We start from the raw sequence: 25,677 nt of genomic DNA on the forward strand, positions 1-25,677 counted from the left end.
GAGGACCATCCTCCTAGACCTAACACACCAGGGACCCCATGGCTCTGCTTCATCAAGCAGCAAGGTCAATTCTAGCATGAGAGGACAAAACTCTAGCATTTGGGAGAAAAGAAGCTCCTTGGGGTGGGAGGACTAGGAGAAGTTCCTCAGTCTGTTTTCTGCAGGGATGGAAAGCTGAGGCCAGAAAGGAAAACATGGGGGGGGGAGGGGCCATTACTGTTTGCCGAGTGCACATCAGGTGCTGTTCCAGTAGTCTTGGGTATTGTCTCAGTTAGTCCTCCCAGCATCCCTGTAAGTCACGCTCTCTTACTATTGTCATTATTAAGAGGAGGAAACAAAGACTTGGAGGTTAAGCCATGGGAAACAACAGAGACAGAACTTGAACCTATGCCCATCAGATTCTAGATTACCTCTGTGTCCCACTTGCCCACACTAAGAACAAACAAGGTGTACATGATGTGTGGGTAGACAGAAGGATCATAACTGCAAGGAAGAAGATAGTTATCTCACTGTTAGGTGATCTCAGGGTCTGAGCTTAGGTGAACATGTCTGTAAGATGTGGGGAATGCTAGAATTTAACTCCTCAGACTGTGAGGATTAAATGGGATCATGAATGCTGAACACTAATCATGATTTCAGTACATTACTATACATATCAGGCTCAATCTTTATAGCTAAAATCATAAAACAGAAAAAGTTAAATATTTATCACATTGTTTTATAAGAATGTAGTGCCCAATGAATATATCCATTTTGTTGTATTCTAAAGCTTTGCTAAAATGTTATGTTCATTCTGAAGTAAGATCCATAGACCACCAGCAGCAACAGCAGCAGCAGCAGCGGCGGCTTCAGGGAATTTGGTAGCAAGTGAATATCAGCCTCTTCCTGCCCTAGGGTTGCTAAACCAGAACCTATGTTTAGCAAGATCTGTCTTCATAAAGATTGGAGAAGCTCTTGTCCAGAGGTGCTTTGATTTGGGGTCTTTTATGAACCTTTACTTCTGAGAATTTCTTGCTGCACTCTCAGGCATGTCCCCATATGACAGAGGTCACTTTCACTTGAGGAACCTTAGTTTCTCCTCCTCTAGCCTGAAACCAGCTCAGCAACCTTGAGATCCCAAGTCCCTGGCTATTTAGGCCAATAAAGGACTCTCTCCAACTCACCTCTTTTGTGTTCTTTCTCAGTTGTTGATGACAAGCTACCTTATATATTCCATCGTGGTGTCTCGTTATGCACACACTTGGGTCACCTCTGTCCTCTTCAATCCACATGATGAAGCGCATGAAGCCATCTTTGACCTGAATCTACCTTGCATTGCCTTTATCTCCAATTTCACAATGTAAGTCTGCTTGAAAATTTACTGCTTCAATCATTTATGTACACATCCATTCAATATTTTGTTCTTTCACTAGTGCAGAGCAGTTAAGAGGTTAATTTATAAAATCAGGCATCTTGGCTTTGAATCCTGCCTCTGCCAGCTGTGGGACTCAAGATAAGCTCCATAACTTCTGAGTCTTATTTTATATACATGTAAAAGTGCAGAAAAATAGAAAACACTTTCAATGATTAAATAAATTAAAACGTGGAAATCTATGTTAACACTAGTGCCTAGCACATGATAAATACTTGATGAAATTAGCTTTGAAAGAAAAACAGTTAACAAACCATTTCCTGATAGTGAAGGCATGTCTTACACAGTGCTGGCTAGATATGATAGAAAGATGGACTGCACACAGTCCCTGCCCCCAGTCTACTGTCTGATGGAGAACAAAAAAAGAAATCAGGTGACTTAAATAGAATACTCAAGAAGGAAAGAAAAATGCAAATAAAAAATGGTGGGAACCACAAGGTCCAATAGTAGATGGTGATCAGTTTTGAACTCTCATTAGTAGAAGAAAGTTTTGCAGAAATGACACTTAACCTAAAGCTGGAAACATGAAATGTTCACTGGCCAAGCACTATGGAATCAGGCCCGGAAAATCAAGGACAAAGAATTAAGACACAAATGTTTCCTCATGAGGAGTAAGTGCATGTACTTCTATGTCACTAACATGTAGAGAATACACAGAGGGTAGAAGAGTGGTCAGGATCTTAGGAGCTTCCAGTGTGAGATCAACTTCATGGAACACACGCACACACACACACACACACACACACACACACACACACTATCCTTTCGAACAAATATATTTTTTAATATAAATAATGAGGAATATATGTACATCATCAAAGAACAATGGAAATCTCTGTAGAGCACTAATATTCTTACATTCCCTTTTGGTTTGTTCCCAACAGCCCCAGAGACCTGTGCATCCCACTGTAAAGATAGCTGGGCCCCTTAGTAAAGATACATGGCAATATGGGAAACAAGGCATGACAATAGTGAAGCAGGAAGAGGCTGGAAAAGCCAGCCAAGAAGCTGAGAAGAGTCCTGTGCTAGAACATGGAACAAGGACATGGTGGTGGAATTTGAGAGGCCATTGGAAGGAGACATAACCTCTTTACGGTCGGAGTATGAATGATGATTGGCTTTTTCTGTTTTGTTCTGTTAGATGACAAGCAATGGATGAGATGATAAATGAGGGAAGAGGAGCATATGAAAGAAAAGCTCAGTGGGGGTGCATTAGCCCACATAAAGCTTAGTGTATGTTATGAAGAGACTTCAGGGGTTGGGGATGTAGCTCAGTCAAATGTTTTCCTAGTACAGCCCATTCCTTGGATCCAGTTCTCATCACTACATAAAATGGATGCAGCAGCACACTCCTGTCATACCAGAAGTTGGGAGGTAGAAGCAGGATTATCAGAAGTTCAAGGTTATCACCTTCGGCTATATATAGTGTGTTCAACTTCAGTAAGCCTCAGCTACATGAAATCCTGCTTCAAAAGGACAAAAGGAGAGGGGTCTTCTGTCTTTGAGTGGAAACACTCTCAGAGTTAATAGATTAGGGAGTTGAACCCAAACAGATTTTCTGCTCTCACTGGGTCACTGTTATCCCTGTGATGAAGAAGGCTTTAGCAGTCTTTACAGTCTTAAGCCCATGCTGTGCAGTCAAGAACCTCTAGGTCTCACATTGGACAGTGGGTAGGTTAGCAAGAGGTGATCATTGTGAAGTCAGCATAGGGGAGAAGAACTGAGAATAATAAAGGGGGGCTTCCCAGAAACAGGATTTCCGAGTTGGTAAGGCTGGAAGAAACCAAGATCCTTGCAAGTGGGGGACCAAAAGAACCAAATACAAGATTAAAAGTAGTCCCCAAACAAACAAACTCCAGGCGTGTTATGAAGTGTGGGGGCAACATGGGAGGTTGGCAGTCGGTTGATGTAAAGACCAAGCAATAGGCAGAATGTGGGTTCATTTCAATAGGAAAAAAAAATACCCAAAAGGATTTATAAAAAAATATTAAGCAGAGCAGGCTAGAGAAATGTTCCTGGGCAGACTCTGTGGAAAGTATGCTGGCTGGAGGCAGCACACACACAGAGGCCCTAGTGTGCTACTGCCAGAGTCACTCCACCCTACTCCCCCAGCCCCCAAGAGACCTTGAGGCCCAGCCAGCGCTGTCCACCCCCACACTAACCCAGCCTCAGCAATACTGTTTCAGCTGCCTTGAAACACTCTTTGCCTAAGTTGTCTCTCCTGCCAGCTGTATATCTTCCCTTAGCATTCCTGGAAGCTGTTACCCCTATTTGTCCCCAAGTTGTTCCATTTCTAAAATGGACACAGCTGTTCTTGCCTCACGCAGAGGTGTATTAATGTTCTCTCATACCTCAAACATCGCTCTGACCCCATCAATTTCTTTCCAGCTTGAGATTTATCCAACACTTTACATTCCTTGCTGCAATATGAGCTTATCGAATCTTGAGTTCAAAGCCCTGCATTCTCTAGCTGTCTTTCAATAGCTCCCTTTTCTTTGATCCACCATTCCATGAAACACATTGTGACTTTTCTTACTGTTCTTCCGGGATGCCCATTATGAAATGATAGAGTGAGTACTGCATGTTAGGCATTACCGGAAAACCAGGCAGGTGTTTCTTTGCCCTAAAGGAGCTGACAGTCTCCTAGAGAAGAGAAGACATGGAAAACATAACCTGACATGGGTCAGTTTGTCTGTGAGAAGTGTTACAAAAGAAAAATAGCAAATAGAGAAAAGGAGGCAGAGATTGAGTAGAGGCACTAGTCTAGAGCAATCAAAGATCAGTGACATGAAGCAGAGACCTGAGGAGAGTGGAGTGAAAATGTACAAAGATCAAGAAGAGGAACATTTTAGACAAAAAGAATAATAATTACCAAGGCTCTGGGACACGAGTGTGTTGAACATATTCAAAAGAAGAGATCAAAGCCAGGAACATTATGCACAACAACTAAAAATACAGTCAGGTCTAATTGCTGAATGGATACCTAAATACTCCATAAAAGGAAATGAAGTCCTGTTACTTGTGACAACGTAAATGGGCTAGGCATGGTAGTCCATGCCCTAATCCTAGCATACAAAAGGTTGTAGCTAGCATATTGGGAGCATAAGCCAGCTTCAGTCACATACCAAAACCCTGTCACAAACAGCTTTTGTTTTTGTTTTAATTCTGATTTTAAGCTAAGTGCAGTTGCTCATGCCTATAATACCAGCATTTGGAAAGCTGAGGCAGAAAGATTAGGAGTTCAAAACCAGCCTGAGGTAGAACAAAACTCTGTCTCAACAACAACAAAAACAACACTCTCAAATTGGGGTTGGAGAGATGACTTGGTGCCTAAGAGCACTGGCTGCTCTTCCAGTGGACCTGAGTTCAATTCCCACAACCACATGGCAGCACACAGCCATCTGTAACTTACTCCAGTTTCACGAGATTCAATGTTCTCCCTGGCCTCTGCAAGTACCAAGCATGTACATAGTATACAATAATATACACAAACAAAACATCCATGCATGTAAAATAAAACAAGAAATTTAAAAAGAAATGTCAAACTCTCAAACACTGCCAAGTGGATGGGGTGGGGAGGGTGTAGGTCATTGTGCTAAGTGAAGTATGCCAGCCACAGAAAGGCAAATAACATGTGATATTGCTCACATGTGGAGTATAGATTTCTAATTTCATAGAATTTGAGCATGGAATGATGAGTTTTCAAGACTTGTAGGAGTAGAGGTGAGGAGCAATGGGAAAGTCTAATCACAATTAGATAGGAAGGAGAAGCTCTAAGGTCCTGTTGCACAGTGCAGGTGACAATTGTGCACTGTACTTCAAATGCTAAAAGAAGAGATTTGGAAAATTTCATCACAAATGATAAGTGTTTGAGAACATACATGCTTATTCTGATTTACATATTACACAAGGTATACATGTATCACATGGTTATCTTAAGTACGTAAACAGTTTATGGGCCATTTTGTGTGTATGCATATATATATATATATATATATATATATATATATATATATATACATGTTTACATATGTTGTGGAGTCCAAAGACTACCTTCAGGAGTTCCTTAGGCACAATCATTTTTGTGGTTTATACAAGCTCTCCCGCTGGCCTGGAACCCACCAGTAAGCTAGGCTGGCTAGCCAGTGAGCTCCAGAAATCCACTTCTCTCTACCTCCCTAATTCAGGCAGTCTAAAAATGCCCCCACTATACATGCTCTGTCTTTTTTAAAAATCTAACTTTTTGTTGATTTTTTTTTGGTGAATTTCACATTATGTACTCCAATCCCACTCATCTCGGTCTCCCTTCATACCTGCCCTTGTAACCTCCCCCAGCAAAGAAAAACATCTCATTATGGAAGCTGTAGTGTGTCACAGTGTGTCCTATGGTATATAATTTTGTCCACATTTCTTTGTTTGCAAATGTTCATTGCAATGAGTCATTGTCAGATTCAAGGCCTCTGGCTTCTGCTACACGATCAGTACTGGATCTTCACCAGGACTCCCCTCTGATATCCTGTTGTTGTCCAGTGTCATACAGAGATCCTGTAGCTTTAGATCTGTAGAACCAGCCCCTGAGTGCACTCCAGCAGTTCTTGGATGGGATAGATGTTGTGGTGGACTAACTCAAAGCCATGGATTTGGGTCTGTGTGATAGGTGAGCTAGTTAGTTCACCAACTCTCCCAAACTCACACCACCGGGGCAAGCTCTCCAGCTCTGCCTCGCTAGCTCACCCAATGCTGCAGCCTCCTGCTCTCATGACCTTGAGGCTGACTCCCATGGGCCCACACCATCAAGGCCAACTCTATTGTGTTGCCCAGGTCTACTCCTTAAACGTTGTAACCAGTGAGGGACAATGCTCTGTCTTTTTAGGGATGGGTTTTTAAAGATTAAACCCAGGTATTTGTACTTATAAAGTAACATTTAGTGGCATTTTATTTTTATTTTAATTTTTAAAATTATGAAGAGATAAAGGCAAGAACATTAATTTCAAGGCCTTCAGAGTAAGTCCTGATCACACAAAGACAAAAACAAAAAGTCAAAGGAGTATAAAAGGTAGGAAGATCATGTTACATAGTGATTTCAAGGCTAGTCTCAAAAAGTTGATGATGTAGTTTGGTCACAGAGAGCTTACCTAGCATGTGCAAGGTCCTATGTTCCATCCCTATCTTTGAAAAAAAGGAGGGAGAGAAGAGAAGAGGAAAGAGGGAGAGAGGAAGGGAGGAAGGAGAGGAAAGAAAGAAAGAAAGAAAGAAAGAAAGAAAGAGAAAGAAAGAAAGAAAGAAAGAAAGAAAGAAAGAAAGAAAGAAAGAAAGAAAGAAAGAAAGGGAGAGAGAGACAAAGAGAAGAAGAAAGGGAGGGAAGGAAGGAAATAAAAGAAAAAAGAAAAGAAAAAGCATGACTACAGCAGGATGAATGATGGAAAGAATAGGAAGCCACAGGGTTAAAGACATAATAATCAGCTAGATTGTGGAGACTACAAAGTGCCTAGTGAAGAGTTTTGCTTTTATCTCAGTTGAGATGGAAGCCGCAGAGAATTTCAGCAGTGGAAATAAAGTGGCTTGACTTAAGATTAATGTAATGTGTGTGTCAGGCATCATGGTGAATGCCTTTAATTCCAGCACTTTGGAAGCAGATGCAGGTGAATTTTCATTGCTATATGCCAGCTTGGTCTACATAGTAAGTTCAAGCTAGCCAGTAGTACATATTGTCTCCAATAAACAAAATTGATATTTCTACTGCTATGAGATCAATATATAAATAGCAAGGGTTTAAAGATGGAGACCAGTTAGTGTAATAAATAGGTGTGTTGTTGTTGTTTGTCGAGTTGACATAAGCTAGATTCATCTAAGAAGAGGGAACCTCAAATGAGAAAATGTTTCCATCAGATTGGCCTATAAGCCAATACCATGATTGATATAAAAGGGCCATCACTCTATGGATGGTCCCATCACTGGGCTGTTGGTCCTGGGTTGTATAAGGAAGTAGGCTGAGCAAGCTGTAAGGAGCAAACCAATAAGCAGCACCCCTCCATGGCCTCTACATCACTTTCTGCCTCCATTTTTCTGTCCAGGTTGAGTTTCTGTCCTAACTTCATTTAGGGATGTAAGCTTTAAGCTGAAATAAACTCTTACCCTTCCTAACTTGTTTTTGGTCATGGTGTTTATCACAAAAACAGAAGGCAAACTAGAACAGAAATTGGTACCAGGTTCATAGGGTATTGCTGTGACACACCTGGCTATTTTGTTTTGGAGAGTATTGTGGAAGATTTTGGAACTTTGGACTAGAAAAGCTGTTGAGTGCTTAGAGCTTAATGGACTGTTCTGGAGGAACGTGAAAGCTGAGAATGCTGTGAGCAATGTCAATGATAGAGACCTGGGCTGTCAAATTTCCTGGAGAAGCAAAGACTTTATCAAGCTGTGTTCTTATATTTTAAATTGAGAATCTTTGGTTTCTGGTCATCTGAGCCTAGAAAATCAGCTGTGATTAACAAGAGGCCAGTATCACTAAAGTGAAAACTTTGCTTTCCTGAGAAAATAAGTGCTGCTTAGCTGGAGCTGAAGAATCAGCTGTCACTGTGGTGAAATGTTGTGGGAAGTAATCCTTGGGGTTAGCACACATAAGCTGTGGTCCAGAAACTCCAAGGCTGCATCTCAATCTGTTAACCAAACTTGGTAATGTGTAAGTATTTCCTATATAGTGCTGTTTTTGAAAATGTGATAGGGTCATGGAAAGCAGCCGAAGCTTGGCACTGTGAGAAGCCAGGAGAGGCCATTGATGAAGATGAAACCTCACTTGCAGCTCAGACCCAATGTATTGGAGGTTCCAGGACTATGAGATGACAAACAAGGACAGTGGCAAGTGTGGTGTGGAGCTGGACTGAGCATAAGAGGCCACCTGTGTGTACTTCAAATGGCAGAGCTTGAGAAGTGGAGCAGCCCAAGCAATTTGGAGCCCGGGATATATGACTGAATCCCAGATATTGGATTTTTTTACACTGTTGGAATTTGGCTTTACTTTGATTATAGCTGTGCCCTAGTTCTTCCTTCTTAGGAAAAGAAGGATGCAACTTTTTTTTAAAAGAGCTCATAGTTAAGGACTTTGGATTTTTAGAGAGACTTTGGATATCTTAAGAAGATGTACTTTTAAAAATCTTTAATTTTTTTAAAGACTGTGAGACTTTTTAAGTTGTTCTATGTTTTATATTGTGATATTAACATTAGATCTTGGTGATAAACAGGAGAGGAATATGTTATGGTTTAATAGTGATGTTGACAAGGTGTCACTAGTGCTAGTTAGTTTTTTGTCAACTTGATGGAAGCTACAGTCATCTTGGAAAAAGAATCCTCAGTTGAGAAAATGCTCCCATGAGATTGCCCTGTAGGCAAACCTGTAAGGACATTTTCTTAATTAGTGATCGATGAGGGAGAACCCAGCCCATTGTGGGTGGTCATCCCTGGACTGGTGGTCCTGGGTTCTATAAGTAAACAGGCTGAGTAAACCATGAGGACCAAGCCAGTAAACAGTATTCCTCCATGGCCTCTGCATTAGCTCTTGCCTCCAGGTTTCTGTCTTTCTTGAATTCCTGCTCTGATTTCATGCACTGTTGGAGTGTGGCCTGAGAGTATAAGCTGAAATTAAACTATTTCTTCCACTTTCAGCACTTCTTAGTTGCCTGTAGTTCTTTGTATAGGGTTGAGGCCTCGTGAACTTTCCTCCTCCATGTTAAAATATCTATTGGTGTCTTCCTTGTTCAGGCCATATTTAGGCAGCCATATTGAGGGGTTAGAACTCCATTAATATGTTGGTATAGGATAAATATTTATAATGTAGTTAGGGATTATACTGGTTTAGTAAAGTGGCAACTGTAGGTTCTCCTCCAATATCCATGGCTTCATTAGCCCTGATAGTTGGTTAGGTTTCCAGTACTAGGCATGATTTCTCTCTGGTTGGGCAGATCATAAGTCCAACTAGAGAGCTATTGATTAACAGCAAGATATGTATGCCATTACTGCACACTAAGGTTATTGTGCTGTGCTGGACATTTTTGTGGTTCATAAAAGTTGTAGTTGGGTAGGATTGCTGGTCATTTCCCTCCTTTAGAAGCTTTTAGAGTGCATTCTGGTACCATGAACATTAGTCCTTAGGGAGGGGCCATTCAGACCAGATCCAGCTCAGGTCCTTTGGAGCCTGTGTCACTGAAAATTTTTACCATTTACACCACTCAGAATATTATTTACTTAATGTGTTTTCTTTAGAACACATTTTGGATTGCTATTCATATCCTAAGCAGCAGTTTCTGTGAGTTAATAAATTAAATTGTGTGTGTGTGTCTGCATGAGTGAGAGAGAAAGAAAGAAAGAAAGAAAGAAAGAAAGAAAAAGAAAGAAAGAAAGAAAGAAAGAAAGAAAGAAAGAAAGAAAGAAAGAAAGAAAGAAAGAAAGACTTGAGACAAAAGAAAAAAAATCTCACTAAGTTTCCTAGCTTGCCCTGGAACACACTATATAGCCCAGAGTGGCCTTGAATTTGTCATTCCCCTGCCTCAGATTTCTGACTCAGCAGTCAGGACTATATGTCTGCACCACATGCTTAGCTTGATGTGTTATTTAAAAATAAATGTTATACAAATATACAATTATAATTAAAATGTTCAGCTACATTATACCTAAAATACTCTTGTGTGTTCAAAGCAAACATTAACACTTTGAGAAACACAAAACTCCAACACTGGTTCACTATATTTGTGTGGTCTTTCTTTCCCTAATTGACAAATAGACTTCAGGAGAACAGCTTCACCTATTTTATAGAACTCTCATTAGTTCTTCCCACTCAAATTTGAGTTTAATGACAGTTTTGTTCTTTCTTTTCATTCCCCTTCTTCTCCCTATTATTGTATCTATGTTTTTACCATCTTTTTTCTTTCTCTTTCATTGTTATCCTTTCTTTTTTTCTGTCCCACCAAGACCATCAACACTGAAGTTTATGTTGCAGAAATCAAAGAAAAACACCAGGCAAAGAAAATCTATGAGAAAGCCTATCCGCAAGGAAAGGCAGCTGCTCATGTAGGTATCAGGTAATGTTCCATCTCATCTGAAATGTGATTAAGCCATCATACCTGGATCACCAGGAAAGATACACCTTCTCTCTGGGCCTCATTCTTTACTTCTGTAAAATTAAGAAAATGATTTCTTCTCCATAGAATTTACATAAAGATTATGTGAGTTAATAAATACCAAAGCCTATAACAGTGGAAATTTGCTTCCCTAATTCTAGCTTTTTTCTACTAGCAAGATGTAGCTTACTTAAGAATTGGTACTTTGGGGGAAGATTATGTACAACTGACTTTTTCTCTTCTTATTTTTATTTTTAATATGATATTTTATTTATTCTTTGAGAATTTCATACATGTATGCAATGTAATTTGATCATATCCAACCCTCATCCTCCATACAACTCTTCATACTCTCCTTTAATACATCCCCTCCCAACTTCATATTCTCTCCTTTTTTAAAATACTATGTGTCCAGTTAGTGCTGCCCATAATGGGTGTGGGGCCATTCACTAGATCATGGTCAACCTACCAGTGACTACATCTTCCAAATAAAGATGACTTTCCCTCCCTGATATAAACCATCAACTAGCTCTTCAGTGAAGAGTTGGGTATCTTGAGCCCTTCCCCCATTTGTATTGGGATTTTGGTTGGCTTGATCTTGTACAGGTCTTGTTCAGGTAATTACAGCTGCTGTGAGTTCATGAGTACAAAAGTTGTGTCATATACAGAAAACATTGTTTCATATTATTCCTTCTTATTCTTTAGCTTTTGCATTCTTTGCCCCCTATTCCATGCTGTTACCTGGGCATCAGAGGGGGTGATATAGATGTGTTATTTAGGGCTGAGTCACTTATTCTCAGAATTTTGACCAGTTATGAGTCTCTTAACTAATCACTGCTCAGTGAAAAAAGAAACTTTTCTGATCAAGGTTGAGAGCAATTGAACAACATGACCATTTAGTAAAACAATAAAAGTGGGTTCTTTCTTAGAGCTTGTGACCCACTAGGCCATAGGTTTTTTACTAGGTTTTCAGTACCAGGTATGAAATTCTTCTTGTGAAGCATGCCTCAAATCTAATCAGAGAGTATATGGTAACCCCTGTAACAGTCATACCACTATTGTGTATGTTTCCAGGAAAGCTGATACTGTGGTATGTTAGATATAGCTCTGGGAAAGACAATATGTTATCTTTCCAAGCAGCCTACATTAAACCTTCCAGGACTAGGAAAACTAGCTAACAGGAAGGAAGTTTCCTGGTCAATTTAAGGTTGATTTTTCTATTTCCTGCAACTACAATGTATGGTGTCTTCAGCAATAGGGTTTTACCATCTTTATATAGTGGGTAAAACAGAGAAATGGTAATGGCCTATGTTATTCAGGGCTTCCGAGGCTTCCTTGAACAATAACTCATAAGAAGGTATCCTACACTTCACGTTAGGATTTTAGTTTTATAACCCATGGCTTATGGGAGTAGCATTTCCACCTATGTGGGTACCTCCATTAAAACTCCCTTTTAAACGTGTTATTATAAATTAGATGACAACATAGGTTTCCAGAAGGCTTTTTCTTACATTCTTAATTTTGGTTAATCCACACATCCCATAACCTCATTTCCCTCTTATTCCAACTCTCGTCAGTATCTAAAGCTTTAGACTCCAAAATCCATCTTCCTTCATACCACATATGTTCTACTCATCTCATTAAGGTCTCTGGCCCCTCCCCAATTTTCATAGGCCCTTTTAGCTTCCTGATTTCTACAGACACTGCAAGTTAAACATAGATATCCACAAGTTTGAAGTAAAGATCCACATGTGAGAGATATAATAAAGTATTTGTCTTTTTCTGTCCTGCGCTAACAAGTGAGACTTGTCTAAATTGACTCATATTTCTTAAATGAGTTCCATTAATCTGGTGTAAGTATAGTATTTTTTATGGATTCCTCTCAGTTTCTACAAGAGTTTCATCTTAAAGGACTGATACTTCAGATTTTGTTACTAAAAACTGAGTTGTTGCCATATAAAAAGCTCAGTTTAACAAAGCTATCAGGCGGGTTTAAGGGACTATTTAAAGGGAGAGAGGCATTGTCTGTGTAAATGGAAAACTTTTTGTTAAACAAAAAATTAGCCCCTAAATGTCTGTTCTCAATCCAGATCTTTATCAGCCATATGTTTTACAAGGTAGAGAGCTACATTAAAGATAAATTTCCAGCTAGAATGTTCAGGAGAGGGGATAAAGAGAGGTTGGTGAGTAGATGCCTGCATGATCAGGTCCAGTTGGTTAAGGGTGAGAGTTAGCAGAAGCAAGCATCTAATGGTTCCCCTACACCACAGGAAATCCAACGCCCTTCCTATCCATTTTTACTTCTTGCCCAGGGATCGGGAATCAGAAAAATTTCAAATCTCCACTAGGTTAGTAGCAGGCACACAGGAAACTTTTGCTCTGACCTATGAGGAACTGCTCCAGTGACACCAGGGCCAGTACCAGTTGGTGATAAGCCTGAGGCCTGGACATTTGGTGAAGATGGTAAATGTAGAAATCACTGTGTCTGAAAGTACAGTCATCACCTATGTGCACATGCCTCCCCTGAGGACCAGCCGAATGTGCACTACCAATCAAACAAGTATGTGGGCAGTGCTGAGTTACCAACGATACTGCCATTTATTAAATGGAACCCTTGGATATTGTGTGGGATAATCTTCCAGTAAGGTCCCTCTACCAGTTTCCTTCCCAAATCAGAGAGAAGGGGGCTTGCTTAGAGTTCAAGATATTTGGAGTCCAATAACTGTCCAATTCTTGAAGTCAGTATAAACTTGGCATGAAATAGATGCTTCTCAAAGTATAGATTCAAGTATTAAAAATAATTCATGTACCAGGCATGGTGGCACATGTCTTTAACCCCAGCTATCAGGAGGCAGAAGAAGGTACCTCTTTGGGCTCACGGCCAGCTTAGTCTATATAATGACTTCAAGATGAGCCAGGGCTAACCAGTGAGACCCTACCTGAAGAAGAAGAAGAAGAAGAAGAAGAAGAAGAAGAAGAAGAAGAAGAAGAAGAAGAAGAAGTAGAAGAAGAAGAGAAATAAAGGGGATTATGGAGTACTAGTGATTTAACAATGTTGAAGGCTGTAGAAAGCATGGGTGATGTATTCTGCTTTTCTCTAAATGACAACAAAGAGAAGAAGGAAAGCAAAAAGGTAGAGCAGGTAATGCTTAGATGCCACATACAACAGAGAAACTTCTTGACTAATAAGCTTACTGTCAAGTCTACCTGTAGGATTATGACATGGGAACTGGATACAGTGCAATCAGGATATAATCTTAAGGAGGCACAGAATCCAGGACCTTACCATACTGAAGCCTGGTGCAATACTTGAGTCAGGACTACAAATCACCATGTTTAATGAATCTCAAGTGAACATGACACCCATCCAATTTGGGGACCACTAAACCAATTTAAACACTTCCTTGAGAGTTGAGTGGACAGAAACAGGGAACTATACAGTGCAAGTGGCTACCCTTGCAGAGATTTTCAGCACTAGAGGGTATGGCTGTTGGGAAATAACCCAGCCAGAGAGACAGCATGGTGCATTGGGGTACAAGCTGGGTTAAGCACGTATTGACTTTCTGTGAGATAGGACCATATGAGAAAGACAAACTAGGGCTATGCTTCCTTTTGTTGACCTGCAAAATGCAAGAGAGGACATCTATGGCCTAGGACCACAAGGAGAGCACCCGTGCTCAGCGCAGAGTTGAGGAAGGAGCCTAGGTCCTTGTTTCATGCCATGTGATCACTCTCTCATGAAGTTACACATTGTCTTAGTTACGGTTTCTTTTGCCATGAAGAGACATCGTAACAACAGCAACTCTTATAAAAGAAAAGATTTAACTGGGGCTGGCTTACAATTTCAGAAGTTTAGTCCATTATCTTCATGGTAGAAAAAATGGCTACACACAGGCAGATGTGGTGCTGAAAAACTGTTAAGAGTTCTACATCTTATCAGAAGGCAGCAGAAGGAAAAAGCCTACCTTGAGTATTTGAGACCTCAAAGCCCACCCCCAGTGAGACACTTCCTCCAACAAAGCCACACCTACTCCAACAAGGCCACACCTCCTAATAGTGCCACGCCCTAAGGGAAAAGCATTCAAAGATAGGAGTTTATGGGAGCCAATCCTATTCACTCCGCCACATAATCTAAGATCCACTGTAAGAAGTGAGACCATTCCTCCGGCCACATGACTCGAAGCACCGTCAAGAATAACAGTTCCTTTCAGCTGATGTTCATGAAGGTACAGGTGTGTGTACAAATGCCTGTTTCCATGAGCCCGGTTTCAACCCGTAAATCAGCCTCCTATGATCTAGGGGCCACAGTCATCCCTGTGCTGTGGCTGTGGAGCCTAGAGCTCGAAACAAAGGGTACAAGTGGCCCAGGCCCACAGGGATCTCAGGGACCTGGGCCCATAGGCCAGCTGAACCTAGTGGCCTGCATGCTTAAGCCCCAAGCTATAAATGGCAGCTCCCTCCCCCTTCTCCTTAAAGGTTAAAACAGAGGATTGAAGTAGTCCTGTGGGGATAAAATAACAAAGAGCCCTGGAAGGAAGGAAGCCCAGGGAATGAATGTGAGCAGGCTCTGAGAGCATGGGAGCTCAGTTTGCCCCTAAGCTTCCTGACAGTTGTAGCAGGAAGGAGGGGGTAGCAGAATTCCCAAGCCTCCATTTTCTGGAGAGAAGGAGGCACTGGGACATGTCTAAATGGACACTTGTCTTGGACTAAAATTCCAGAGGAGTTGATCTTGCAGCCAGTTCAGCATATGTCCAAAACCCAAATCACCAGTGATTTCAGGAGACTCTAAGAGGCTCATTCACAGGCATGATTCTGAGTGGCAGGGGGAAGAGGGAGAAGAGAGGCCATGGGGTTGGGTCTCAGAAGTGAGCCCTGCTAACCAGCCCTGCCTCACAGCCGGAAGGAGAAGAGAGGAGCTGTGCCACCATGTCTGTCTCTGTCCTCACCACCCAATACACAGGTCTCAGGAGGAGACTGAGGCCCAGGTGGAGCTGGGGCAAGAGAGTCCTCCAGAGACAGACCTTGGGTTGGGTGGGAAGAGAGGCAGGGTGAGGTTGTGAGTGAAGAACAGATTCTCTACCTCCTGGGCTGGGAGCTGAGGGAGGGCTGGGTCTGGCAGGCAGGATATGATGAACGGGACAGGGTAGGAGCTGGCCATGGGGCTTGTGTCAGGGCCAATGGGCAGCTGGAAGGGCAGATGGATCAGCTGGGAGTGGCAGGGATTCCACTTTTCATCCCCTTCACACATTGCTCCTCTTACTGTCCCCACCCATGGCTTTTCTCTCTGATGAACCCCATGCCACCTGGATGCCCATACAGGTGAGGGTGACCTCCCCCAACCACTGGAGACAGAGGGGAGAGATCTGTATCCAAATCACCTTCTTTCCAACACTGCAAACCAGGCTGCCCTCTCCAGCTCAAGCATCATAGCTGACTTCACCATCTACTATGATGTAATCATGGAGGACATCACTAGAGATTTCAAGTCGAGGCACCTGAGCTCTCCAAATCTTCATGTGTTCAGTTGAGAAAGGACACAGCTGGAGAAGAGATGAGGGGTGCTGTGGCTGGGAAAGTGGTATGGGGTCTGTAGTGGTGACCCAGAGGTGTAATGGAAGGGAGAAAGCAAAGTCACCCAGAGACAATCCAGACAGCATCTCAGAGTAGCTTTTGAATTCAGCAAGCCTGACCTTAGGCCTGCAGATACCTGGACCCCAGAGCAGCAGAGTTCTTGGGCACACAGTCACTTAGGCCACGGTCATGATTTAGGCTATAAGAGCTGTCCCTCTGGGTGTTCAGGGACATGTGAAAGCTCCCATCAGGGGACAAGGTATGTGGCTTTACTCTTTGGGAAGCATGTACATGCCTCACAGTTATAGACTCAGGGCTGGAGGGCTTGACACAGGGCCTGAATGGAGCCACCTAGTAGTCTCAGTCCCTACCCAGCTCTGAAGCAGCCCTTTTGCCCAGCAAAGTGTTGCTGAGTAATTGGCCTCACAAGCTTTCTGTAGCTCTCACACGGTCCTGTTGTCCTTGGCTTTCTCACTGTGCTTGGCTTCTGAACACTTGTTCCTCATCATGAGGCCCTTTGCTGCACAGGACGGGAGTCAACACTAAGCTTGAACACCCATGGAGAGAGTGGGGAGCCCCTGTTCTCCAGATAAGCACGGCAGCTCTGACCGGAGGCTTGCTTGTAAGGTTGGCCAAAGACTGAGAGGTCAGCTCCCAGAAGGACGTTCCTGCCTTCTCCTCCTGCCCTGCATACAAACCCACCTTCTGAAAGGCCCCAGGTCACCAAGCACCTTTCTCCACCACTGCCTGAGCCAGTCCCACTGGGCACAGGAGCATTGATTTGCTCAGGCTCACTGCTGCTCTGGGTATTACTCCCTCAAACTCCTCCACTTCTGAGCTCCTGCTCTGCACTCTAGTCTCCTATAAACCTCTTCCTATCTCCATCCTGCCACACCCATATCTATCTCCCTTGCAGCTCTCTCCAGCCTATACAGTGCTAGGAACAAGCCTGCTACTTCATCCTCATCTTTACACACACCCCCAGCAAAACCACTCAAGCCCAGGGCCCAACTCACTGCCCCTGCAAACTGGAAAGGGATTGGACTCAGCCCACAAACTCTCCCCCAGCTAACTCCTGGATGTGAAGCAGACAGATCCATATTGGGATCATAGATCAAATAAACCCTCAGTGCTGCGCTGAGCAGTGTGTGTGTGTGTGTGTGTGTGTGTGTGTGTGTGTGTGTGTTGCCAGGCAAGGAGGCTGCAGGACAGTCTGTCTGAGAGAGCTAACATTTAAGCTCCTAAGACAGAAGTGAGTAGATCTTGCCTGGAATGAAGGGAGAGGCACAGTGCAGGCAGGGGTGAGGTGGAGTGCAGAGGAGCAGCATTTACAGAGTGATGCATATGGAGACCCATGGCAGTCATGGCTGTTGCAAAGAGGCAGGGTAGAAGGACTGCAGTAAGACAAGGAAGCTGAGAGTGAACAGTCCACACTGGAAATATGGCTGCTGTGCAGTGAAGAGGAGAGGTAGCCCTGGAAAGTCTGTAGCAGAGAAAAGCAATGTGGATAGGTGGCTACCTGGCAAGCAGGGCCAGGCTGGCTCTCAGATCTGATGGGGAGAGAGCCTGGTGATGCTGATGGTCTCCATTAGGAAAGCATAGCAAGGCTGCCGTTGGGGAGCAAAAATGTCGCTGGGCCTTCTAATTCAAAGCACTTGAGCTCTTTAATTCATATGTCCAGCTGAGGAAGGGACACAGCTTGAGAAGCAATGAGGGGTGTTATGGCTGGTGAAAGTGGTGCGGGGTCTACAGTGGTGACCCAGAGGTGGAACAGAAGGGAGGAAGCAAAGTCACCCAGAGGCAATGTGTGCATCCTGACAGCAGCTCAGAGTAGCTTTGGAATTCAGCAGGCCTGACCTTAGGTTCAGGAACCAAGACCTAAATGTGTAGGGCCTGCTCAGAGCCACATAGCCTCACAGCTTCCTTCACTGACTGATACTGCCTTGAGCTTCCCCTGTGCATTCACTGACCTGGCAAACTTTGTACATGCTGTCTTGGCCCAGGAAGACAAAGAGACCCAGAGAAAGAGTCTAAAGAGATTCCCTGTGATGGCAGGAGGACACCTCAGGGTCTCAGAATCTCAGAGGGTACTAGCAGGAAATGCATCTGTGAGGCGGGATCCGCTGGGAATGCAAAGGCATCTAGTTGCTTTGTGAACAAGCTTGGCCCAGCTGCCTTTGGTGTTAGAAGCATGAGTCTGGGGTGGAATAGCATGTGCTTGTGCTAGCTGCCTTTGGTGTTAGAAGCATGAGTCTGGGGTGGAATAGCATGTGCTTGTGCTAGCTGCCTTTGGTGTTAGAAGCATGAGTCTGGGGTGGAAGTAGCCTGTTACCTGCTTTCAGTGGGAAAGAACTCTTGCACCTGCCCATGTCTTTAGCCTGGGATGCCCCCAGTGGGAAAGGAGCTGCTTAGAAATCTGAGGGCAATTGGGAGCAAGTGTCATTGGGTGCAAAGTTGTCCACATTCTAAAGAAGACCAGTATGATGCATTACTGGGAGAGCAACCTAGAGGGAAATAAGACGGTAGGTCTCCTACAGGGTCTGGTGCAAGTTGGTGTGGTCCTTAGAAGGAGGAAGCCACTCCTGGGCATGTGAACTCCCCTGAAGATCAAGCTGGGTTTACAAGCCTTTGTGACTTGGTGGCCTTCAGAGTGTTCCTGGGCTGAGGGTATGGCATGATTGACTGAGGGTGCTGTGGAGGCTGCTGGGCACTTTCTTGAACCCAGGCTATAGAATGATCACAAGACTGTTTAGAATGGGGTGAAGCATTGGTAGGCACACTTCCCTTTCCTAGGTACTCCAGGTACAAAGGATTCCCCAAGGATCTGCCATGGGTTGTCAGTGACAGGGTGGGTGAGTGATAGAAGCCTTGGGGAATGGGACAGGGAGACAGGATTGAGTAGGACAGGTCTCCCATGCCCTGTGAAGTAATTCAGAGGCAGAGATGGAAGGAAGGAATTTCCTCTTCCCAGTCCTCTCTCCTCTGGAAAAGCAGGGAGCTAGCTCACAGGGTGACTGAGGGCAGCCCTCAGCAAATACTGCCTTTCCTGGGCAGCCCTCAGGCCCCAGGCCTCAAGCTGTAGGCTCCCTGACAGCCCCTTTAGGCAGCCTAGGCCTCCCTGGCTAGAGATAACTCTGGTCCTGAGGGGCCTCCTGGCCCATCTCCTTCCCTTCCCTCCTCTGACCCAGCCCTCTGCAGAGGGAAAGATGGAGTGTGGAACAGCAGCCAATCACAGCAGGACAACCCAAAGCATCCGCACCTGGTGCTAACCAATGCTCTCTGCACAGGCAGCTCTGCTGGCTTCTGCTTCCTCCTCCCTCCCTGCTCTGCCCAGCAACAGCAGAAAGGGGGGTTTAGGAGGAGAAGGAGGCCCTGCAAGCTCCCAGCCCTTGGCAGCAATGAGCTGGGCCCCAGGCTCACTCTGTTGAGGGAGGTTAAAACTGCTTTCCATTCCTGGAGCCCAGACACATGTCCCTGGGGATCCTCAGGCCTATGCAAGTCAGGCTGTCTCATGGACAGGAACTCACATATCACAGAGATGCTGACCCCTTGGGCCTGGGCCCCAATTTTGAGTCTATCACCCTGCTGCTCTGGGCAAGGCCTGGGATGAAGGTCTGATGAGCAGAGGTTCAGTTCTGGCGTGCTGAGCAAGGCTGAGCCAACAGACACAGCTAGGGAGAGTGAGCTGGCCTGGGAAGGAAAGAGAGGGGCCTTATGCAGGAGAGTGAGAGGAGCCTGATTGGTATTGGCTCTCACCATTCTTTTTGGCTGCCTTTCTTTTGTCCAGATCTATGTTGGATATTTTATTCATTACTTTGTTCCCAGAGGCCTACAGCCAGTAAAGAAGAATGTGGTGTTTGTTATTGATGTGAGCTGCTCCATGTTTGGAACCAAGTTGCAACAGGTAACAAGGACTTTCCCTGCTGCCTCTGAAATCCATAGCTCTCTCCAATTTTGATTTAAAATTATTGTGCTAACTGGATTTTTTTTAATGCCTGATTCTCTTTTTCTGAAAGAAGTTTTCATATAATAGCCCAGGCTGGACTCAGTCTCAGTATGTAGCTGAGAATGAACTTTAATTTTTGATCCTTTTCCTTCACCGTCTAAGCCCTGGCGTTTATGGATATGCATTAATGATGCCCAGATGGTGTGGTGCTTCGGATTGAATACTGGGCTTTATGTATGTCAAGGAAATAGTGTACTAACTCAAATACATTTCCTGTCCTTACCCCCTCTCAATGTTTGATCTTTGTCTCTAATCTTTCATCTACCAGGTTTGTGACCCTGAGCCAATGACTATTTCTATCTTTTTTAGGCTCTGCACCTACAAATAAGATTAATATTAGACACCTAAATGAGCCGATACAGCTAAAGTATTCAACAATGTCTGGAATATTGCCTTGTCCTATAAATAATACCTAATACTAGAATCTCCTTGCTATGGAACCTGCTATATTCCTAGCTCTATGTTAAATATTGTCATGGGGAAAAGAGAGAGAAAGAGGAAGCATTCTGAGTCTCAGAGGATTTGGTATGTGAGTGGAGAGTGAAAAAATTCCATGTAAGAGCGTTAATAAACAGTCTTGGACAGAGACTCTCTGAGTGAGAAGCATGAACGCAGATAACTCAAAAATGGGCTTTCCAGAGAAGGGGCAAGTGAAAAGCCATTGAAGCTTTGAATGGATAAAAGAGAAATGGTGTGGATCTAAAGGGCACAAGAGCGAAGTTATGAAATTGAAATGGAATTTGGATTATCCAGGGGTTATTGAGAAAGTAAGCCTGGAGGAAACAGAGGAGCGTGAGAATCAGGAACAGATCTAAGCGGAAGTTAAGCAGGCTGAAGCTGGGCAGCCAAGTATAGAACTCTGCATTCATAGGGTCCTCCAGCTTGAAGGGATTGAAATAATTCAACCCTGGGTCACACAGTCACAGACCATTGACCACACAGACCAAGGAAACACTTGCAAGGAACAGAACCAGAAACTTTGAGAGTAAAGCTGTCCATTGGTTCTTTCTTCTATTGTTTTTTGTTTGTTTGTTTGTTTGTTTTGTTTTGTTTTGTCAGACAGTCTATGTATCACAGGCTGCCATAGAACTCACATCCCTTAAGCTTCAGCCTCCTGATTATTGTTCACAGGTATGCACTACCATATGTAGCTCCATTGGAAGTTTCTTGATGATAATCTCAAATTCTGCACTATCTAATACAATAGCCACTCTCCACATATTGTCATTGAACACATAAAATATGACTTTTGCAAGTTAAGAACTAATTATTTTCTCTATTTAACAGTGAACTTCTAGGCCTACCATAAAGCCTGACAAACATTTTGACCTGAAGCCTTTAGTTTACAGAAAGAAGAGATCAAAGGGTTAAAAAAGCAAAATGTCTTATGGAAAGAGCCTTTCAAGTATATGGAGTTCAAGTTTTGGCTCATCTCCTTCACGCTTATCCCACAGACTAAAAAAAGCCATGAACAGAATTCTCAGTGACCTGCAATCCATTACCTTTTCTGACACAGTTAACATCTATTAAGTTGAAGGTTCAATCCAGACCACTGTACAGAATATCCATAGTGCCAAAAATTACCTCAGTAGCATGGAAGCATTTATTTGCAAGCATTTGCCCTGGTTCTGATTGTTGTTAAATCTTGTTTCAAACAATTACTCAATTCTCCCAGATCTATTGCCTCTGCCATCTAAGCCATCTTTTACTCTGTGGCAAGAAAGGTTGTGGTTCTGGTTTTGGGTGGCTGTCATCTGACCTAGAGAATAAAATGATCCTACCCACCCCAACCCTCCCATACACACACACCCTGGGAAACAATCAAAGAATGGTCTGAGACAGGGAGTGATAAAAAAAGGACATATGCCCCCCATCCCTGCTATCTGGTCCCTTGAGCCAGGGTCAGAGTGAAGGAGTTACGAAAGATAAGCAGTGGGAACAGCACAGCATGAGAAAAGATAAAGTGAGGAGGATGAGCCTGGGAATGTGATATGGTACCAGTGTGGCTCTAATGGGGGTAAGAAATGGCCTGAGAAAGTAGTCTCACAGTCTGCTCCCCAATTAGGGACCTACATCAATGCAGCCTTGTTGGCAACTGCTTCAGTGCTGAACCATAGCAACCAGGAGCCTGGAAAGTGCCGTGGTGTGGAACAGATTCCTCTTATCATGTTCCTGACAGATGGGGAACCCACAGCTGGCAGAACAACTCCCATTGTGATCCTTTCCAATATCCCTCAGGCCCTGGGCCACAGGGTATCTCTTTTCAACTTGGCCTTTGGGGATGGTACTGACTTCTCACTGGTGCGTCGTTTGTCCCTGGAGAACCAAGGAGAAGCGAGGCACATATATGAGGACACAGATGCAGACTTGCAACTAGAGGGTCTCTTTGAGGAGATTTCCAAGCCTCTGCAGTCAGATGTGCACCTGGACTACCTGAGTGGCTTGGTTGGGGCCTCCTCTAGGGCTCTTTTCCATAACTACTTTTGTGGCTCAGAGTTGGTAGGAGCTGTTAAGATGCAGCCAAGTGAGCAGGGACTAGGTACCCACCTAGCAGCCCGGGGCATAAATGGTCAGCTTCTTGTGCCCCAACTCAGTGAAGAAGCCACCAACAGCAGCCAGAAAGACTTCGGTTGCTCAGGGAAACCTACCTTCAGTGTGTCCCACTTTATCCACGGCCTGTGGGCCTATGTCTCTATTGGGGAGCTGCTGGAGGCATGCTTCCAAGCCTGGGATGCTACCACTCGCCATCTCCTGACCTCCAAAGCCCTCAGCTTATCACTTAAATACAACTTTGTTACACCTCTGACTTTACTGGTCATGGCGCACCTTGAGAAGATCAATGAGGAAGCTGTGAGGCAGCTATCCACCACAGCTGAGACAAGCACAGTCACACCCTCATTCAGCAACAGCCTTGGCCTAAGAGCTAGCACAGCTCGGATAGCCTCAGTTCTCAAAGTCTCTTCCAAATCAAGGCTCATGAAACCAACATCAGCTCTTACTGGCCCTACAGATTCCAAGGAGATAGGGGTACTGACTCAGTTCTCTAATAGCCTAACAGCTTCAGTGCCACCAAAGGCCCAAACTTCAGCACAAGAAAATCCCAGCACCTTGGTACTGCCAACTTTGAAGATGAAACCTCTTGCCCATGTGCCTTCAAATTCTAATGACTCATTCCCTTGGAAGCCCAGCATTTCATCACCCCAGAACCCTGGTATCACATCACTTGTTAATTCTAGGACACGTGTCCTGCCTTTGAATCCTGTCAGTCCTTCCCAGCCCAAAGGTGGCACCATGAAACATTTTAATCAGTTTACTCCTTCCAAACTCCCTGCTTTGTCAGATGCCCAACCTACACCAAATGCCACATCATACCATCAACTTTGGGAACCCGTATCACAGTTACTCCAAAGCCTGCCACAGATCAAATCTATTTCCACATTTCAGTTAACCCAAACAGCCATTACACCTCAGCTCCAAAAGTCTTGCTTCCAGGACTCCCCCAAATTTACCACACCCTAAAACAGGGATTGTCCTGCTCAAGTCTTCTAAAATCCCTTCATCTCGAAAACCTAGTGTCTCCTCTCACCAAACTTCTACTAGCTTACTACTACTTTCCAAGTCCAGAACCCCAACTCCTTACAGCACCTAAATCCGCTTGCCTGCCAGAGCCAGGCCACTAGTTCCTCAGGGCCTCAGCACATTCTCAAACATAATCTCAAGTTCCAGAGGTCCCAGCAATACAATTGTCCCCTCTATCCTTGGGGAACCTCTCTCTTCTCCTTTTACCCCTACTCTGACCTCTCTGCTGCTGCCCACTGCAAGATTCTGGAATCACCAAGACCCGCTGCTAGGACCCAAGAGCACTAGGCAAGTTCTGGGACCATCTCTGTCAGAGATGGCTCTACCCAACAGCTCTAGTCTGATGCCAGAAGACAGCTCCCCAAAACCTCCCAATCTTGCTGCCTTCCAGCATTCTCCTGGAGGCCATCAGTCTTCACTTTCTTCCAGAGAAGCTCAAGCTGCTGCCAACATCAGTGGAAGAGTCCAAATTCACGAAGTCCTTGAACCCTCCAGTCTTCTACACCTTCCTCACTCTTGACAAAGATGGTGAGTGTTGCTGGCAAGAGGCCAAGCCAGAGTGGAGGAGGGTGAGTGGAGAGGGCAGAAGCTGAGAGTGTCTGAGGTATGTACAGATTCTAATAAGCTCCAGAAGCTTCCTGGCTTGCTTTGGGTCTTTGGACTAGTTAACATCTCTAGACCTTAGTACATAGCTACAGAATGAAAAGCCTTGGCTCATAAGACTGGAAGGGCTAAACAGTAGCAAACTGGCTGAACTAAAGTTGACCTTTGTCTTGTTGAAAAAGAGAGTGGTTGCTGACTCCCAAGCAGGGGAGGAATGTGGTAACATAAATTGGAGCATCACTAGGTAAGGCAGGTCTTCCTGTTGTCCTGTGTTCTGTGAGCAGCCTACTTAATAAAAGATATATACATTTTAGAGAAAATAGTGGCAATTACTATAACATTTCCCAAAGACTTAAGTAATATTTTCCACCTCTCCCTATGTGCAGGTACTTTTTTTCATATCATGTTTCTAATTCAGCATTTAAAACCCCATGAGCAACTATTATTATGTGCATTTTATACACAGGGTAACTGAAGCACAGAGAAGTGAATCAATGTGTTTAATGTTACACTGCTAGTCAAAGACTAAAAACCATACAGTCTGGTAGCAAAAAGAAATGTATTTTGCCACCCACTATTTTATTTTCTTTGAACAAGAGGAATCTCTTGGGGTCCTTGATAGCGCAGGGTTAGAAAGGATTACACGCAGCAATGATTCACAGGAACATAATTTTGGGCAACATCTTTGACATACTTTCTGCCTCACTTCCCCCAATATCTCACTCACCTCTACAACCTGGTTACTTTACCAAACTTTATTGTCCAAACCTACTGATTTCCCATGATCTCAGCTGCTGCTACTACGGATCAGACAAACTCTACCATCTTATCTAAAAGATCTGTTCTGCCTCCTCACCTGTCTCACCTGTTTGTTTCTTTTCTTGCCTCTCTTCTCTTGCCCACATTTTCAAAGAAACAGATAAGTTCGTGTTCCTTTCCTACATAATGCTCCTCAAGGATTTCTCTTACACATGGAATAAAATTCAAAGTCTTCTTTATGCCCTGCAAGGTCCTGCATGCTCTGTTCTGTATGCCCACACAATGCCTGCCTTCACCTTCTTCCACTCTCCCATTCACCCTCTGAACTCTAGACTCCTGTTATTTTTCCTCTCCCCTCCCACTGCGGCCTCCCCAGTCATCACTTAGGTACTTCTTTCTGTCTACTGCTTCTTGATACTTACCTGGTCTGCCCTTTCTTATACTCCTCATTCTTTCCATACCCCTAACACTCCAGCCTGTACCTTGGATCTCAGACCAGCTCCTATACCTGCCTTCCTCCACAGGCCACTTCAGCCTTGTATTACCCCATGATCAGTCCAATTTTTTTTTTGTATAGCATCTTCCACCATTGATAATCATGCCTATGATGCTACACCACATAACAAACCATGTCT

General features: G+C 43.9%; 1 protein-coding gene across 1 annotated transcript in view; it reads left to right on the top strand.

Moving 5' to 3' along the window:
* The window catches only part of Itih6 (inter-alpha-trypsin inhibitor heavy chain family member 6), a 31,321-nt gene that overhangs the window by 43 nt on the left and 5,601 nt on the right, over window positions 1–25,677 (top strand). The window contains 11 exon segments of the mRNA XM_060374631.1: window positions 2–64; window positions 1,185–1,343; window positions 10,376–10,485; window positions 12,837–13,088; window positions 15,849–15,919; window positions 15,922–16,003; window positions 19,876–20,000; window positions 21,558–21,710; window positions 22,167–23,548; window positions 23,550–24,038; window positions 24,040–24,214. Coding sequence (XP_060230614.1) covers window positions 2–64; window positions 1,185–1,343; window positions 10,376–10,485; window positions 12,837–13,088; window positions 15,849–15,919; window positions 15,922–16,003; window positions 19,876–20,000; window positions 21,558–21,710; window positions 22,167–23,548; window positions 23,550–24,038; window positions 24,040–24,214 — 3,061 coding nt within the window.

This window comes from Meriones unguiculatus, chromosome X, assembly GCF_030254825.1.
Source record: "Meriones unguiculatus strain TT.TT164.6M chromosome X, Bangor_MerUng_6.1, whole genome shotgun sequence".
In the NCBI taxonomy this organism is placed as follows: domain Eukaryota; kingdom Metazoa; phylum Chordata; class Mammalia; order Rodentia; family Muridae; genus Meriones; species Meriones unguiculatus.